General features: G+C 38.1%; 1 protein-coding gene across 1 annotated transcript in view; it reads right to left on the bottom strand.

Moving 5' to 3' along the window:
• ERC2 (ELKS/RAB6-interacting/CAST family member 2) overlaps positions 1-17666 on the bottom strand; it is a 283355-nt gene that overhangs the window by 183117 nt on the left and 82572 nt on the right. The window contains exon 6 of the mRNA XM_041425936.1: positions 16524-16691. Within this exon, the coding sequence (XP_041281870.1) occupies positions 16524-16691 (168 nt within the window). The remainder of the gene's footprint in view (positions 1-16523; positions 16692-17666) is intronic.

Genomic DNA, 17666 nt, shown 5'->3' with positions numbered 1-17666 from the left:
AGTAAGTTATAAAAGACATGTGAAAGTCCTCATACTTCTTTCTGCAGCTGCCAAGCTGTCTTAAAGAATTTAGTACCCCTAAGTACCCCTTTAGTAAGGATGTTTTCTAAGAAGTCAAGAGCAGCTGGCTGGCAAATAACAGCAACTATGTAAAATTTAATGACTTGATTAAATTTACATCTACCTTAACATCGCATTACAAAAGCATATCTTTGAATACATAGGTGTATTAGCCTCTTTGATTTCTACCTCTACAAAAAACAGGGGAGTTTATACCTATCATTCCTGAAAATTAAATTCAAGACAGCAAAGTCAGCCTTTGTTCTTCCTGCATGTGTTATACCCCAGTAATATCTCACCAGGCTGACTGTACGCTTGTGCAGATGCAATTAAGTGTCTCTGTAACTGAAACGTTCTAAACCTTTGTATTATTTATGCAAGAAGAAATATAACCTTCTACCCTCATTCATCTCTGTACTGGACTGCAAGACCTGACAGAGGACTGAAAAAATTATTTAGTGAATTATATATTATTTAGTGAATTATATATATAGATGTGATTTTCAATGTCAACCAAGTATGAAATTGACAGCAGAGGGATAAAATAAAGCAATCTCCACCCACACTGCTTTATTTTATTCGTGTGATTTCTTTACATATATGTAAATTTTTTTAAATTTTATATATACATATGTATAAATATTTAATTTCTTCAGCCACTGAAATTATACCATTAAGTATGCTCTTAACTGGATGGTTTTCCATTTTCTACATCTTAATTCCAAGTACCTGTCTAAAGATCTAAATTGGCATCATTATCCTAGGAACATCTAAGACTAAACGAATCTAGGAATAATAAAATGCTTTGACCTTAACAGGCCTCCTGCATCAAAAACATTTAAAAGTGTACAAAAGATCAGGGTACAGGTATTCCCACTTTTTAACGTAATCTATTATTTTACAAATTGAATAATGGCTCTTTTTCAGCACAACTGCTGGTTACAATTAATAATAGTAAATTATGCAAATTTTATATATTCGTATTTCTCCTGTGAGTTAGACAACATTAAGCATGCAAGGAACACAAAGATGCACTTAATCAGCCTAGAGGTCACATGCTATAAAAATCATTAAGCCACTGAAAAAGAGAAAACTTCGAAACAAAGTGATCGTGAGTTTGCAGGTAGAGTTCTACAAAAAGGAAAATGTACATCACATATCAAACCTCACTGTACAGAATACAGCCTTTAAATAGCAGCAGCAGCCTTTCCCTGGTCAAGTTTCCAGCACTGGGTTGCAACCCTCAACACTGGTCTAAAACTTTCCTGTCTTACTTAGAAAGAAATTTATTCAGGATTTCTCTCAAGCATGACACTGGTTGAGAGAGCAAGTCAGACAATTGTACATGACACAAAATTTCCAGTCTTTCTCTTTTAGCTTTTAATGGCAGGTGCCTGATTATGACACTACAACAAATATCTTTCAAGTGTTTAACTTACTAACAGAGTTAAAGGAAAACAAAATCCTAAATACGCAATTCATAAAGCAGCATATTTTCCTTAATTAATTTTCTCAACATTTACAATATCTTTACTAATTCTCTGTAACTGGATATATTCTGGATCCATTCTCAGAGAATCTGTGTAGAATAAACATTTGAAACATCTTAAAGACTAACTAAAACCATCTTTCTACTACACTGCAAGGCAAATGATTTTTGGATGTTTTGCATTTTTATGCTAAATAGTGCAGCTGCAATTGATAAAAACCAATCAAGCTAATTTAAGTCAATCATGTCCAGGAGGTTCTCATCACTTGTGTAAAAATGCTCTCACACTCACTCAAAGACTTTACCATACCAAGTACCTCCCCCACACTCAAATTTTGATACCTTGGAGTCCCCTCTGCATCTTATGCAAGAAAAGAAAATAGAATTCCTATGGAATAAGCATATTTATAGTTTTACACGACAAATCGACCTTCTATGTTTCATTTGAATACAAACTTAGATTGTTAGAACCACTTGAGCACAAATATGACTCATCCCTCTGCAGCACCACTGTATGCCTTTAGTGCACATCAAGCACCGGGTCAAAGGCAAAGTAAACTTCTAGCACTGAGAATGCACAACTGTTACCCTCTAATACATAATCTGGATCACATTACTGAGATCATATGTTTTGCATTTATTTTTTTAATTTATCAATATGGCACATCACAGCTGCCATCCTGAGTTCTCTCTCAGCTGCTGCATTTGACATTTCAAATGATGATAGTTTATATTTTTAAATTTTGCACTATTGCCACTACATTTTAAACCCATGAAACTATAACAACCATGCAAGAACTCTTTCCTAGATGGGCAAATCCAACATTACAGAGCTGAAATCTGTGTTTGACTCTTACCCATTTGGCCAACACCCAAGTGCATGTGACTGCAGACACTTTTCAGCCAGCTCAGAAATAATGAAATAAATAAATAGAGGCCCTGAGCTCCAAAGAACACCACGTCCTCATTCCTGTTCCCTTTGAGATGATTATGGGTTTCAGGGCAGTAACTGGAGATGGAAGCAGAGAATCACACCAGCCTGCATTGGATCTCTTTCTCCTCCAAGAAGAGGTGAAACCAGGTGACAGCAGGAAGCAGAGAATCACACCAGCCTGCATTGGATCTCTTTCTCCTCCAAGAGGTGAAACCAGGTGCTATCAGATTGACATAAACTGCTGCCACAGCTTCTTTGCATGTTCTTTTTGAGAAGCTGCTCACCAAAACCATTTGTTCACTGTTCCAACAGAAGCAAACAAGGAAGATACAACAACATCAAGAAACTCCATCTACCGTTAATCCTGCAACTGACCAAGACAGGGCTTGAAAAACACACCCTCATCTTCAAATCATAAAAACTACATCTATCTTTTTGGAGAAAGATAATTTTCCAATCATATTTGTCCTACAGTTGTCACAATGATTTTTTTTTTTTTTATGGGAAAGGTTCTTTTTTTTATTGACAGACTACTATGTCGGGTTTTTTTTTAATACACTGAACTGTTAAATGACACATCAAATATTAAGATAAGCTTTTCATCAAACTGTTTATCTTAGAACAGTAAGTGGATAATAGCTCCTGGACTTAGGTATGACTAATAATAACTATTGGAATTAACAACACATTGCCACTCCAAACTCATGTTCTAGAAATACTTTTGGTTACGCATCAGAACACACGAAATGCTTCACAACAATAGCTAAGCCAGCAGGAAACAAAGCCAGCTAACTGGAACAGGCAGCACATGCCTTGGGGATGTGCAGCCAGTCTCTGGGACACACTCAGAGCTCAGCTCAGACTTGGTGTATCTCCAGCTGAAGGTCCCACCTGGATGGCTGGGAACTGATGCACAGAATGTACCTGCAGAGGCTGAGCACCAGTCTGTGCACCCTGACAAAACAGCCACAGCAAGATCTCAGTGCTGTCTTCAATTATTACTGAGTGGAAGGGCAGGAGAAGGCAGGGCCAGACTCTTCTCAAGGGAGAACTAGACAGGGATGAGACAAGTGGAACATGGAAATTCCACCCTGACATAGGGAAAACATATTTTTGGTTTGGTTTTTGTTTTTGTTGTTTTTGGGGTTTTTTTTTAACCACAAGCTTGGTCAACTACTGAAGCAGGTGTCTAAAAAGGTTATGGAAAATCCATCCCTGAGGTACCCAAACTTGGCTGGATGCCATCCTGAGCAACCTGCAGTAACTAAAACCTACTTAGATCCTCTGATCTAAGTAGTGTTGGGCTACACAACCTCTAACCAGGCCTGATATCACTCTGTGAAGCACCCACAGGCCAATCCTCTCTGGGTGGGTTGAGTATGAAATGCACAGAGAGAGAGAGTCAGAAGAAGTTAGAGTTAGAGAGTTAGAAGAATTCCAGCTATCCTGTAATTTTGTTCATAAGGTAAGTGGTGAGAATTTATTGTGTACCTGAGTTTTTACCATCCTTTACACAATGAATCTGAGCAAAGATGATCTGTCAAGGCTCCTACTTGCCTAAAAACCATTAGAACCATTACAGAAAAGATTATTGAAAAATGGAGTTTACCAGTAACTGCAAAAGATGACTACTATAATAAAAAATGCTTAATTAACAAATGAAAATAAACACAGGGAAACAAGATTTCAAATCAAACTATCAGCAACCCATCAAAAACATAGCTTTTCTTGGGGAGAATTTACCCAGAAATTCATAAATCCATGCCAGTTGCTACAAATCACCTTCTTGTCTGTCATGTATCTGGAAATGGCTTCCAGGCTTATTCCTTCTTCATTATGACCTTTCCAGGGATCAATGTAATCAATGTAGTTCCCTGGATCCTCCTTCTTGCCTTTTGTAAGACATTGGCTTTCTCCCAGTTCTCAGAAACCTCTCCCAATTCCCAGCACTTTCCAAGGATACCAGACACAATGCCACCAGCCCTGGCAGGTGCATTCCAGCAAGGCCAAGGGACTTGTATGTGTCTGGTTTCTTTAAATATCCCCTGAGCTGATCCTCCTGCATCAAGGATAAGTTTACCTGGCACTGGACTCCTGTAGTGGTTTCAGAGACCCAGGGTTGCTGAAGGTTGTTCTTCCCAGTAGTGATCGAGGTGAACAAAGCACTCGGTACCTGGACTGTCTCCATCTCCTTTAGGATCAGATCTGCCCTCCCATTCATCAGTGAATCCCCCTATTTTCCTTATTCTTCTGCTATTGCTCTGCCTGTAGAAACCTTTCTTGTCCTATCTCTTGTTACATTCAAGTCGAGATGGGCTTTGTCTTTCTAAACCCTAAACCTGATTCTCAGGGAGGGTCTCCCTCCCAGACACTTGTGCTGGCTCCCACCCCCCTGTGTCGCTTGTTTTCATTTAGCTTCACAGAGAAGTACAAAAGCTGATTTTGATTATACAAAATTGATCATTTATGAGAATGCATGGTAGCAAAATATTCTCCTCTATTTTTAACAATTCCTGAAAGCATCCTTTGACCAGGAAAAGCATACATCATTTAAGCCCATCCTCTCATTAGGTATGTGACAGCATGCTTCAAACTTTATGACAGAGGATGACAGAAAGTAGAGTGCAGCCTGCTGCCAGACTGCTGGAACACAGAATCAGCCTGGAAGAGAAGAAGGTAACAGAGGCCACTGACACCTCAGTGCAGAGAGGCCTGGACTTGTGTTTGGCTCAGAAACCAACTCAGCTGCAGGGCTGGCCACAGCCAAGAGCCACCAATGCACACAGTGTAGGTCAAGTCTGCCAAAGATTTCCTGCCTGATTTAAAATGAGTTCATTTGGTCCAATGGCACTTTTCCTGGGAATGGAGGGCAGGTTGACCACACATGTGCCTGTCTTTATTTGTGGCCTGACACTTGGCTGGATAAACTTCATAATGTTTTTGGTTACGCTTAAGAAAAGCACTGTCAATTGTTTCCAGTCTGTTGCAAACATAAACCTCCAAGCTGTATTAAATATGTACTATTGTATTTACCACAATGTTATGAAATCATGCATAAAATCCTAAAATGGGATAAAATAAAGGGAACGTGTCTTCCCCTCCTCCCCTTCCCCCCAACTTCTGGCAACATTTCAAAATAAACCAGGAACCAAACCAATGCTTCTACTGAAAGGTCAACCAGCACCTGAGTCAAGGAAAGATAAAACTGGCCTAAAACAAAAATAAATATATTATTTAGTAAGAGGAAACCAATTTTCTCTTGTATCACACATGCAGAAAGATCAAATAGCTCCACAATGAAATATCTTAGTCATTACCTGCACCTATTAAGCAAGAAAAGGAATAATTCTTTTGCCTGACAGAGTGAAATGAAATTCACACTTGACTAACAAATGAAATAAATAGTAAAAGAAAAGATTACTTTATTTTAACTCAAATAATGTGGAACTGACTAGGTATTGAGGAGAATTAAGATTTCCATCTTTTATTCCCACACATTGTTATCTCAGGAACCTTATTGCTCCTGACATAAAGCAGAGAAATTTAGCTATAAATATTCAAAGACAGAAAAGTATGCGGAACCATGACACAAAACTATATGTTCTGTTTGAAATTCAGTGTAGCAGGGAGTCCATTAACAACTGTGCACTATGTTATGTTTTAGAGTTCCAAAACATGCAAAAGATAAATGAAGTGAACTCTGGAGCTCAAATATACCTGAGCTCACCTTTCTCTACAGTTCCCTGCCTTGCCCAGTAAGGACTCTGCTTATTTTTACATGATTTTGCTATTTGTCTAAATTTAAAGGTGAAAGATGAGCCTCCAGTACGAATCTTTCCAGCAGTAATCCATCTTCCATGCAAGCCCCTGCCCGAAGAATTACTTCTGTCACACTGGATATGGCACACAGGCATCATGAACACTTCTTGTAGAAAGCAAAGAAAGAAGAATCTTAGCAATTCCTATTGCTATTGGTAGTAATTGCTACTGACAATTTTCTTTTTTTTTCTCCTAAGTTTTAAGGCAGCATTTGTCTCTTTCATGCAGAGTATTTCAATGACAATGTTTCTCCAAACTGACTACTGAAAAACACTAAATATTTTGGAACAGAAAGTCACTTTCTCTGGTTTTGCTACAAAAAATGTTTTAATTTAAACCACAAACAGTACCCATATTTGGAAAACAGAAAAACATTATTTATGCAAAGGATTAGGAATCTATAGAAATAGGCAGATATATTAGATACTGATTTTAATTTAAATGAGAGATTATAGGAAAACTCTACAGTATTTATAAATACTATAATCCTTTCCAGAATCCAAATTAGTGCTGTTCCAACAATATTCAGAACAATGAGTAAGTGATACAGCATAAAAGTAATTAACAAATGGAAAGTATTTTAAGTATTTTCTTGGAACTTCAATAGTTTAAACAGTTGAAAGGGGAAAAGAAGCATGCAGCGAATGTGAGCCCAAACTGTTTTTATTTACACACTCCTTAGTCTTTCCCATCCTGTACTGATCTTGTGCCTGATCTCAGCACAGGGCAGCTGGAAGAAAGCAGTCTTTATAGATAAGAAACAGCTGTTATGCTTGTTTGACCTGAGGAAGAATTTGAAAAACAAAAGTAAAAGGACATGAGAATGAAATGAGTCCTCATAAAAGCAGTACTTGCAGAATTGTTCCAGCCTGTTCCCAGCCAGCCCTGCTAACAGCATCTGACATGCACCTTGCTTCTATCAAACTTACTTCCACTGAAAGACAGAAGAAAAAGGGGATTGAGCGAAGGCAACAGTAGTTCACAAGCCCCTTATGAACATCTACAAAATCAACCTTTTTTAAAGGAAAATTATTACTCAGTGGGGGGGGGGGGGAGAAGGGACCAACACCACACATTAAAAGATGTCAGAATTAAGATTTGCCTCTACAAATACAGTCTGACCTCTTCTGTTAAAACAGGCAGCCAGATGAACACTACAGTAACACAAATCAAAGCATCCTTATCCATTTTATTCCATCTTCTGATCTACTTCTCAATCCAACTTGACACAAGCACCAACATTTACAAAACTCTAAAACTTGACCTTTAAATTCCGGATTTTATCGTGTTAGGTCTTAGTTTTACAATAGTTAGACAAATTTGTAACACAAATTGTAGCAGAACTCCACTGATTCAGACAATGTTTAAGCAGCTCTGTACATGAGCACAGATGTTCCTGTCTCAGTGCAGTTATGTAACAGCATCTTCTACAACCCCCCTCCACAATTTCATGCTCTTTTTTCACTCATTTCCTGCTGATTTTGTAGAATGCCTCTTTTTCTTCTTTAGATTTATTCTTAATGCTTGACAAAAATGTCCATTTGTTTCCTTCTTTGGTAACTTCTTCAAATATATCAGAAATATTTGCTTGCATTTTTAAACCATTTTTTTCCACTTTTGTGAACTTTCATTTTTTCTAGCTTACACAGTTTCTTCTGTAAAACTAGAAACATTTTCAGTTATTGGGAACAAGAACAAAAGCAGAGACAGATCTGTGGCAATGAGTTTACAGGGGAAATTAATCAGGATGCATTTGCAGCCTTTAACTACAGCTGGTAGGATAAGCATAGGTAGAAAAAGTATGATCACAAAAGAGCAAGAAAACCTCCATATATCGTGTCTGTAATGACATCAGCAAACTTTGGCACTGTCATCACTTTTTACATCGCACAATTCCTTCTCAAAAATACAGAAATTAATATTGAAAATTACAGGAGTAACTTAATCTTGTGTGACAAAGAGAGCACACTGAAGGGACAAGTACAGAGGAAGCAACTCAAAGCTTTTCTTCTTTATATTTCACAGAATAGATAATAACTAAAGGCAATTAAACAGATTCAAGTTATTTAATGTCACTTAATGCTACTATTTATTTTTAAAACATTACTGTATTACAAATTTTATTGCATAGAAATAATTTAATGTCAGCAAGGAAAAAGTGTGTGTTCTTGTAGGAAAGACAAAAGTGAAGGATTTATTTGAAGAGCTAAGTTATGTCATATTTTTAAAAAATGACAGGAAATAATCAAACAAATGGAGACCTGTGGCACAGTTATCTAACTGAAAAGCTTACTAACACCATTAACCACTTCCATGATTTAAGATATAAAAAGAAAACAACAGAGGAGGGAGATAATTTCATATCTTTGTTACAAGCACTTTTTCTTAATCAAGTCCAGCCTATGTTAATGAGCACCCTGCATTTGAGAGAATTTTGTGTTTTAATTGAATTCAATTCAGAGCCACCTCAATAACTACATATCTTTAACAATTTTTGCTCCAAGGACATTAATATCTTTTTTAACAAGGTGCTGCCACGTACAGGAGTTGTTTAGCCCCGCTCCTGTTTCCATGGCTTTGTGGGCACAACTGCAATTCCTCCCTGCAACAACTTCAAACCAAGATGATTGTTCCCACATCTGTGCCAGCCCCAAGGACTGGCATTTATTCAAGGACTTTCATTTACCAAAGCCTTAACTGCCATGAATTACCATGGCAGAGCTGAGAAGTACCAAATCCACTTCGGCAAGACAGCTTTTGCCTCACTTGTGTTATCCTTTGCTTGTCTAAATGCATAGTGCATTTCTGTCTGGATTTCCATTTCATCCGATTCATTAAATGAAAAAGCAGCTTAGACTTCAACAGAAAACAAAAATGGAAGTCACAACACTGGAATTCCATCAAGTTTATCACATCAGCTAGTTGAAAACATACCAAGTAATGACTGAAATAAACTATTCAGGAGAAAATGCAGCTGCTGTTTCTTTTGCAGGGAATAATTTGTAAATACTTTTTACCTACAACAATGACAAATGTTTCAAAAATTTTCACAGATTGCATGACTTGATTTTAAGTGTGGAAAGTACTAGAGAAATGTAAAATATTGTGTAATTATATCATGTTATCACTTGGGACATGGAGTGTATAAGTTCTGTTTGCCTGAGCTGATCTTACTTGAACACTTCTCTAAATATTAGTAGGTTACCTCTGAAACCACTAATCTTTCAGAAGCTCAGATCCTTATACTTTCCTTGTCCACTGTGATACCAAGAACTAGAAAATTATTTCCTTCTTAAAGTTAAACAAGGGGAAAAGGAAGAAAACAAACAACCCACATCACACAGCCAGAAAGGAAAATATTATTCAGAATCCTACCAAGAAAATAATCAGAAAGCCATATGAGGTCTACTGGCAGTATAAGCATCTCTAAAGATTTCTGAATGACCACAGCTACAGAAGCTTTTTCATTCCCAATGGACCATACTCCTATTTTAAACTCTGCTTCTGTTGTAAGCATGGCTTTTTTCCTCAGCAGAGACAGAAGGAGGCTCAGAATCCATCTTTGCACTTTCTAGACTTGAGTGTTTGGGTTAAGAGCAATTGTGAGTTAAGGACTCTTACCTGTGTTAAGAAGAGGACATCCTGAAAAAGGAAACCACAAATTTAAGAAGTCTAAGTGGCTCTAGCCTTTTCTCCCCAGTTGTCTCTTAAGCAGAAAACCCAAAAATTATGCAAAACTACTTCAATAACTTCTCCATGCACTTCATCACTTTAGCAGTAAGTGCAAATCTTTAACTGTTTCAGACTAGTTATTGTTACATCTACTGGTTATTCTGCTAATTCCAACATCTTTGTGTTCCCCTTGACTTTGCATCTACCTGGTGAAATTTCAGTGCTGCTTTGAAGTCTAATTTTCTTTGCATTTCTTGTATATAAGGATCATAACTAGGCCCCTTTAGATCAATCACAATTTAAGCAGTAGTTCGTGTATACAAAGAATCATTTTTGAAGCAATCCTACCCCAGTTCCTCTTCAAACATCTCCAGTTAGAGCAAAGCATTTAAATTAGTAGCTAAGAGTAATAATATTTTTCTAATCATTTCCATCCACTAGTGACTTATCTCATCAGAGTAACTTTTTCTCAGTTATAAAAGCCCATTAAAGCTGTCTAACTGAATATTGTTTTCAATGGCAACAAGGTGATTTTTTATGAAACTAAGAACTGGGGTGGTGGGCAGGAGGGAACTACATTTAGTTTTCACTTTAATTCAATAAAATAGATGAAAATGAGAAGTGTTTTGACAGCAAGATAAATCTAACATTCATCAAACTATTTGTGCCAAATAAATTGCATTAAGTCTTTACACACCAAATATGCAGCCCACTCTTTCTACTTTCCCATTTTCTCTTTAAATTTGTTTTCCTGCCTCTGGGCAATACTTTCTACGGGCCCTGCAAATGGAACTCTCTACTCTTTCAGTCACCTTGCTCACAGAAAATTCTGTTCCAATTTCTTTCAAATGAAAATAACGGTGTTCCCATAAGAAAAAAAGAATATTCGAAGTAACAGTGAAGAATGGATTCAGTCAAGGGGATGGGGTTGTGTGTATAAGATATATCAGGTATTTGAGAGAGCTTCATTTGTGATACCATAATGTCACTGGAATGGGTCTCAGGAGGTGACAAGTGCAACCTCTGGCTCAAAGCACAGAGATCTGGAAATCAGACCAGGACATTTGATATGCCTCTGAACAGTCTTGAAATCAGAATCCAACAGACAGACAGACCCAAAAGAAAAAACAACAAATGAAAACCCTCCCAGATTGCTTCACGGTTTACTTCTGTTTAGATACCGCATTTTGCTAACCTGTGTGTTCTTTCAGCTTAACTCTGAATTTACTGCTCTGCCACTGCGCTCCTCTCTCCTCTCTGAGCAGTCACAGGGTGCACAGAACGTGAATGCTGCACAGAAACTGAAATGTCTGGCACATTCCACCTGAGACAAAGCTGCACTTGAAATGTGGAACCTTTTGTCAAGAGAGCAGGGGACAGCTGCAGAGTGACAGAGAGCCAATGGTAGCCTGGTGTCCAGAAGGATGCTGTGTGCCACGGGTGATCCTCCCTTTGCACGCACAGCACATCCACCAGAACAATGCCCTGGCAGCACAGCAAAGAGACCACACTGAAAGATCTGGCCCAGCCCGATTTGAAACAAGAAAAATCACAAAACAATAGAAAAACACAATTTCAAAGTAAAACTCTAACTGGGAAAAACAAAAATGTGAGAGTGAAATAACCGTAGTTGGACCATTATTGTTGTAAAATTGAAAGCAGATTTACATTTCAAGAAATATCAAACATCAACATTGTAATAGAAAGAAAAATAAAGCTTTTCTAGTCTTGTTCCAAGTATTTTGTGCTGTCTGCTTTTATTTGCTCTTTTTGCAAACTGAGAACTGCCAAGAAGTCAATCATTTCACAACCCTTCTTTATAAACAGATTTGTTTAAACAAAAAAAAGCAGATTGCAATAAATAACTACTATAATCACCCTTCCTCTCCATTTTTATTAGGTTTTCTATATTAATGCGTGTATGCTGAACACATCAGTTATCCAGTTGCAGTACAGACTTTACCTCTTTTTCTAATCCATTTCCTCCATTGACAGGACTATGCTCACAATTCACAAAACTTCTTTGTAGACATTTACTTATTTCACAGTTCATTGACCTTCAAACAGCACACCTGCCAGTTTGCAGGTGTGTTATCTAAAGCAATGATACACTAAGTGCTAAAGTATGTTTGTGTCAGAAATGCTTATGAAACTAATGTTTTTCTCCACTGAGCTACCCAGCTGAGTTGAATTTATTTGCATCAATTTATAATGAGTTTTTTTCCTGATGGTAAGGGCAGTAGTTAAGCACCAATCACTGCAAATATGCCCAAAAAAGAATAAAACTGTACTGTTTACCACTTCTTAAAGTATACAAATGGCCGTTTCTGATCTTTATAAAAAATTGACAAGGATTATTCACTCTTTAACTTCTTTCCTTCTGCAGCAACACTACCAGGCTTCATCTAAAAATTGACATCTTTTAACAGCTTTTTCACACAGCAGGGAAAATCTCATCAAGTGTCATATTCTTCCTTTTAACAGTTCTCTGTGGAGCACAGTGACATTTTCTGTTTTCTGTGGCTGGACTAGCCTCACATTGGCTCATTTTCATCTGACCTCAGGGTTTTCACATCATTAATAAAGAGATGATCAAAACAAAGGGTATATACATTAGGGTAGGAAAATTTTGCATAGTTTGGCACTATTATCATATATGACCTTAAAAATGGAACAAAATGAAATGCACGTAGCAGAGGTGGTGAACCTTCTAAGGACTGCTTCCAAACATTTCTCCTACTGGCAGCAAACCATTTTCAGACCTCCCAACTCTGGCCACCGTGATAGTTACCGCTATATGGGGTTTATTTCTTTTTGTTTCAGCTGTCAAAAAAAACTTCAAGTGATAGCTTTTTAAGTCAACTAAACATATTGAAATCAAAACAAAACACTGACATCACTGGGACAACAGAAAGACCACTCAGGAAGAACATTGTGTTTAGATTCTAGGCTTGTTTACCAATGGTTTTAACTTCTTTCACATTATGTCACAAATAGCCATTGCACCTGAAACCTGATCAAAAACTCATCCAAAAAATTCAAGTGCCCTCTTATTTCTGATGATCTGGTATAACACATGTCAACCAACTAAATCTGCTAGTCATGCCTCAATAGTAGTCAGTATTCTTCAGGATGAAGATCATCATAACTCTGCTTATACTTCATTTCTTACTGTTGAAACCAACTGTGCAAGCTAGAGCTCAAACTTAAACTACACTTTTCCAGCAGTAATATTTTTCTGAGCTAAATTTGCTAAGACATCATTAAAATTCCAAACATGAATTTATACCCAAAAAAAAATCCATTCTACTGAATAACAAACACTGGTAGAATTTGCCAACAAATAGAGTGAAACCAATGAACTTCCAGGGATACATGAACTACAAAAAATATGTTACAACATGTTGTTTCTAAGCTTCATGCCCTACCTGACCTGGCTTGTAAGAACCATGTGGGTAGGCGGAGGGCTGGCTATCAAGTAGAATCAGGACAATCCAGCAGAACCAGCACAGCATCCCAGGGGTTAATACTGCAACCAGTCCTGTTCCACATCTTCATTAATGATCTGGGTGATGGGGTAGAGTGCAGCCTTAGCAAGTGCTGGTGGAAAAAACGTGGAAAAGGCAACTGATACACCAGAGGGTCATGCTGCTGTTCAGAGGAATTCTGACAAGCTGGAGAAATGCGCTGACCTGAACCTCATGGAGTTCATGGAAAGGAAAGGTAAAGTCCTGCACCAGGAGAGAAACAATGCCAAGCACCCACACGTGCTGGGGTTCATCTGCTGGAAAGCAGCTTTGCAGAAAAGGACTTTGAGGTGCTGGTGGTCATGATGGAGAACACCAGGAATGTGGCCCTGCAGGGACACACTAACAGCAACCTGGGCTCATGAGGGGCTTAGGGAGCTGATCCTTCTCTTCTATCAGTCACTGCTCAGGCCACACCTAAGATATCATATCCAGCTCTGGGCATACTGAAGACAGCCCAGTGAACGGCCATAAAGAAACTAAAGGATTAATTAAGGGCTTTATTAAAGCATTGGAGCATCTCTCATATCACAAAAGCTTGAGAGAGCTGAGTGTTTAGCCTAGAAATGTGAATGGGGCATCTTATCACTGTGTATAAATATCTGAAGGAAGGCTGTAAAGATGGAGCCAGACTCTTCCGTGGTGCCCAGTGAGAGGACAAGATGGAATGGCACAAACTGAAACCCAGGGTTTTCCCTCTGAATATTGGAAACACTCACACTGACCCATGTGGCCCAAAGAGGTTGGAGAGTCTCATGCCTTGAGATATTCAAGATACATCTGGATATGGTCCTGGACAGCTGGCTCTAGGTGGCCCTGCTCAAGCAGAGGGGTTGGACCAAATGAGCCCCAGAGCTCCCTTCCCTTCAATCATGACATGATTCTGTCACTCACATCCTGTTGCATCATATGCAGCTGCTTCAGCAAAATCTGAAGGCAACCTGCAGAGTACCATTAAGCTAAATAATAATAAAAGGCTTCTTATGAAATAACTGAGAGCCTGTGGAGGGCTTCTTTTATTACAGGATTTACTATGCTAATTTAATTACAACAAGGTGATTACAAAGTAATCCTATTTAGGCAGGAAGTTGACACTGCAACTCTGAACACCTTACTCAGCACAGGATTAGAACAGCCTTTTGGTAGTTACTTTCACCTCCAGAAAGAAGCACTTCAAGGCAAGTTATGAATATGTTTAAGGACACAAGACTGTACAAAAACTGTTCTACAAACAGACAGTGTAGACACGTAGGAAGAAAGGTGTGTGGCTTAATGCAGGCCAAAATGTTATTAGCTTTCCTCATCTGGAATGACCAACAACAATAGTTTGTGCAGTACAAAATTTCTTCCCTAATGACTTCCACCTGCTGGAGGGCTGCCATTTGCCCTGCATCTCCCTGCAGCTGCTTTCCCATCTGCTGCTGGAAGCCACTGCCCTCCCTTTAGATAAGGCTTGAGGACTGGAGATGGATCATATAGTTGCTCTAAGAAACCAAAATCTTTTCCCAGTTCCCAGAGAATCAGACCTGCTGTGTCTAGAAGCACGGCTGGATTGCTACCACAGCACAATCTAGGCCTGATCACGTAAAAGGTTCAAGCTCAACAGCCTTGTGCAGAAACTGAGAAGAGGCATCAGATACCTGTCAGAAGCCAATTGTTTCTCCACCAGGATTGCAGAATCCCAGCAGTCCTTCATCCAGAACACTGTAAATCAGCTCTTTGTCCCACTGCCCATCAGCCAGCCAGATTGTAACACACTGAATACAAACCAGTGTGGTAAGGGATTAGGAAGTCTAATCAGTGGAGAACCAATGGAATTCATCACCATCCTCAGCAGTACAACAGGTCATACAAGCCTTGCAAAACAGATTTGCACAGCCCAATATTTAAAATACTCAATATTTCCTACTGAAATGCTAGATTGAGATCACTGGAATTGCTGGAGTCTTTACCCTTGTTCTGTTATGATTACTTTGTATTGTACACATATGACGGTTGACACATAAAACACAAGCTGGAAACGCCAACTTTGATCTGTACCTTCTTGGCATGCAGAGCACAAGACATGCAGCAAAAAGGGATAATCAGAATCTTAGAAATATTTACTTCCTGCTTCCACAAGAAGGACAAGTTTAAGCCTTTTTTTTTCCTAGAGTTTTGCAGGCCAGACATTTGAAACATTCTATAAGATTCCTGTGTACCTTAAATAATACACTTCTCTGAATAGAAACTATTTGCTCTAGATGGCTAAATTCCACAGGTATTTGTTTTCTGAAACAAACAAACACATTAAAAATAAAATAATGACGTTTTAATAGCAATCAATCTAATCAGTGTTGTGTGCTCCAAGCCTATGAAGTTTTAAAAAACACCAGGAAAATAGTTAATGGACATTTTAAACAGTGGATTTACATATTCCCTTAAATGTGACAACCATCTCAAATGGGTATTCCATTTTTATCCATATTTTTATGGTCTGATTTTGTAGATACATAAATAATTAATACACTGGTCTGTTTTAAAGAAGGAAATTACTCATATTTTAAAATAAATGTTGACTGCACTTGAAAAAATAACCAGAGATGAATAAAATGCACCTTCCAACAGATCCCTTCAAAATACATCAATAGCATCATCCTTCAGAACAGAAATACACAGAAGGGAGCCTCAACCAGAGCAACCAAAAGAGAAACTGTCACCTAACAGATGAGGAATCAGGTCATGATATCACAATAATCAAGTCATTAAGGTTCACCTCCCCTCACTGAAGCCAATGAGAATTAGACACAAACATTTTCTTAAAAGGTAATCACAAGCACTTCTAAAAAGTTCTAGAATGAGAGCAGGTGTATGACCAAAATCATATATACACCAAATACACTGGCATTTAAATGGTTTTAAATTTTTCATTATTCTTTCACAAATTTTCTGCCACACAGACCTGAATCAAACACATCAAAACCTTGATACTGGCCATGAACTCAATATTTCTATTGCATTTCATGATTAGGAAATACAATACCTCTGTCTGAAGTATGGCAGCTCTCTGTTCTTTGGCAGTAAGGGACTCTTTAAGCACTTCAATGTGTTGCTTGCAATCTGAATTCTGATTGCTAAGGGTTTCAAGCTTAGTTTGTAAGGCAAGAAGTTCTGATTCTTTCTTTGAGAGTTCTTGTTTCAGTTGATCAATCTGCAGTGGGGGGAAAATGTTAGGTCATTAATTTTGTCTCCAATTCATAGCTCCACTGGAAATCTGAAAAGTGTGAATGACCATGATATGACAAATCAGACACCTGTGAATTCTGGAAGAGAATTAAGGTTCAGACTTTTTATTCTCACACCTCCAATTGTGTTTCTTGCAATTTAATGCACTCTGTCTTAAGAATGAATGCCCTGTTGTTGCAGAAGTTAAAAGGAAAATCATAAAGATGATTTGGCCTATAAATCCACCACGGACCTCACTTAAGTTCAAAGGCATGTATCCCATGTGAGGCAAGTCTGGCAGGACAGCAAAAATGCATAGGAAAAAAAGTATTCATAAAAGTATAAATCCAATCCTTCCAACAGCATGATTCCCATGACTTATCATTGGCCAGAATGAATCAGGAATTTTTTGGAAGTCTGATAAAGAAAAACCAGCATCTTAAGAGAGGAAAACAGAAAAGTGGACTTTTAATCTTACTCCTTGCAAATTTGTTGCTGCCCACCATCCCCACCTCCTATTTTTCTCCCTGGCAGTTCACATGGAATTCTCAGGTAGTAGAGAAGCCAAGCCAAGAAGACTAACTTAAGAGAAGTCTGGGGAAAACATTATACAAAATTCCACACAATGAAGGCTCTGAGATTATAAAAGCTTGTCCCAGAGGAAACAGCAGAAACACAATACTAGGACAAGGCTTCTGAATTTAAGTGAATTTAAGGTTCATCAGTAAATGTCATGGAATTGTGATTACTCTCCTCTTTCCGCAATGATAAATGGGAAGAATAGCCAAAGAAGACAAAATGGTCGTGAATTTAGAATATATAAATCAGAGCAAAGCACTGGACTACATGTACAAATATGTGTATAGGTGAAAGGATGGTGAATTAGGTGGCATATAACTATTCCTAAATTCCTGTGGTATAACACTGGTCACCAGCTGAATCCAGATGCATCACCTCATGA

Source organism: Onychostruthus taczanowskii, unplaced genomic scaffold, assembly GCF_017590055.1.
Source record: "Onychostruthus taczanowskii isolate IOZ18803 unplaced genomic scaffold, ASM1759005v1 scaffold9, whole genome shotgun sequence".
Classification (NCBI taxonomy): Eukaryota; Metazoa; Chordata; class Aves; order Passeriformes; family Passeridae; genus Onychostruthus; species Onychostruthus taczanowskii.
This window is presented reverse-complemented; position numbering and strand designations above follow the sequence as displayed.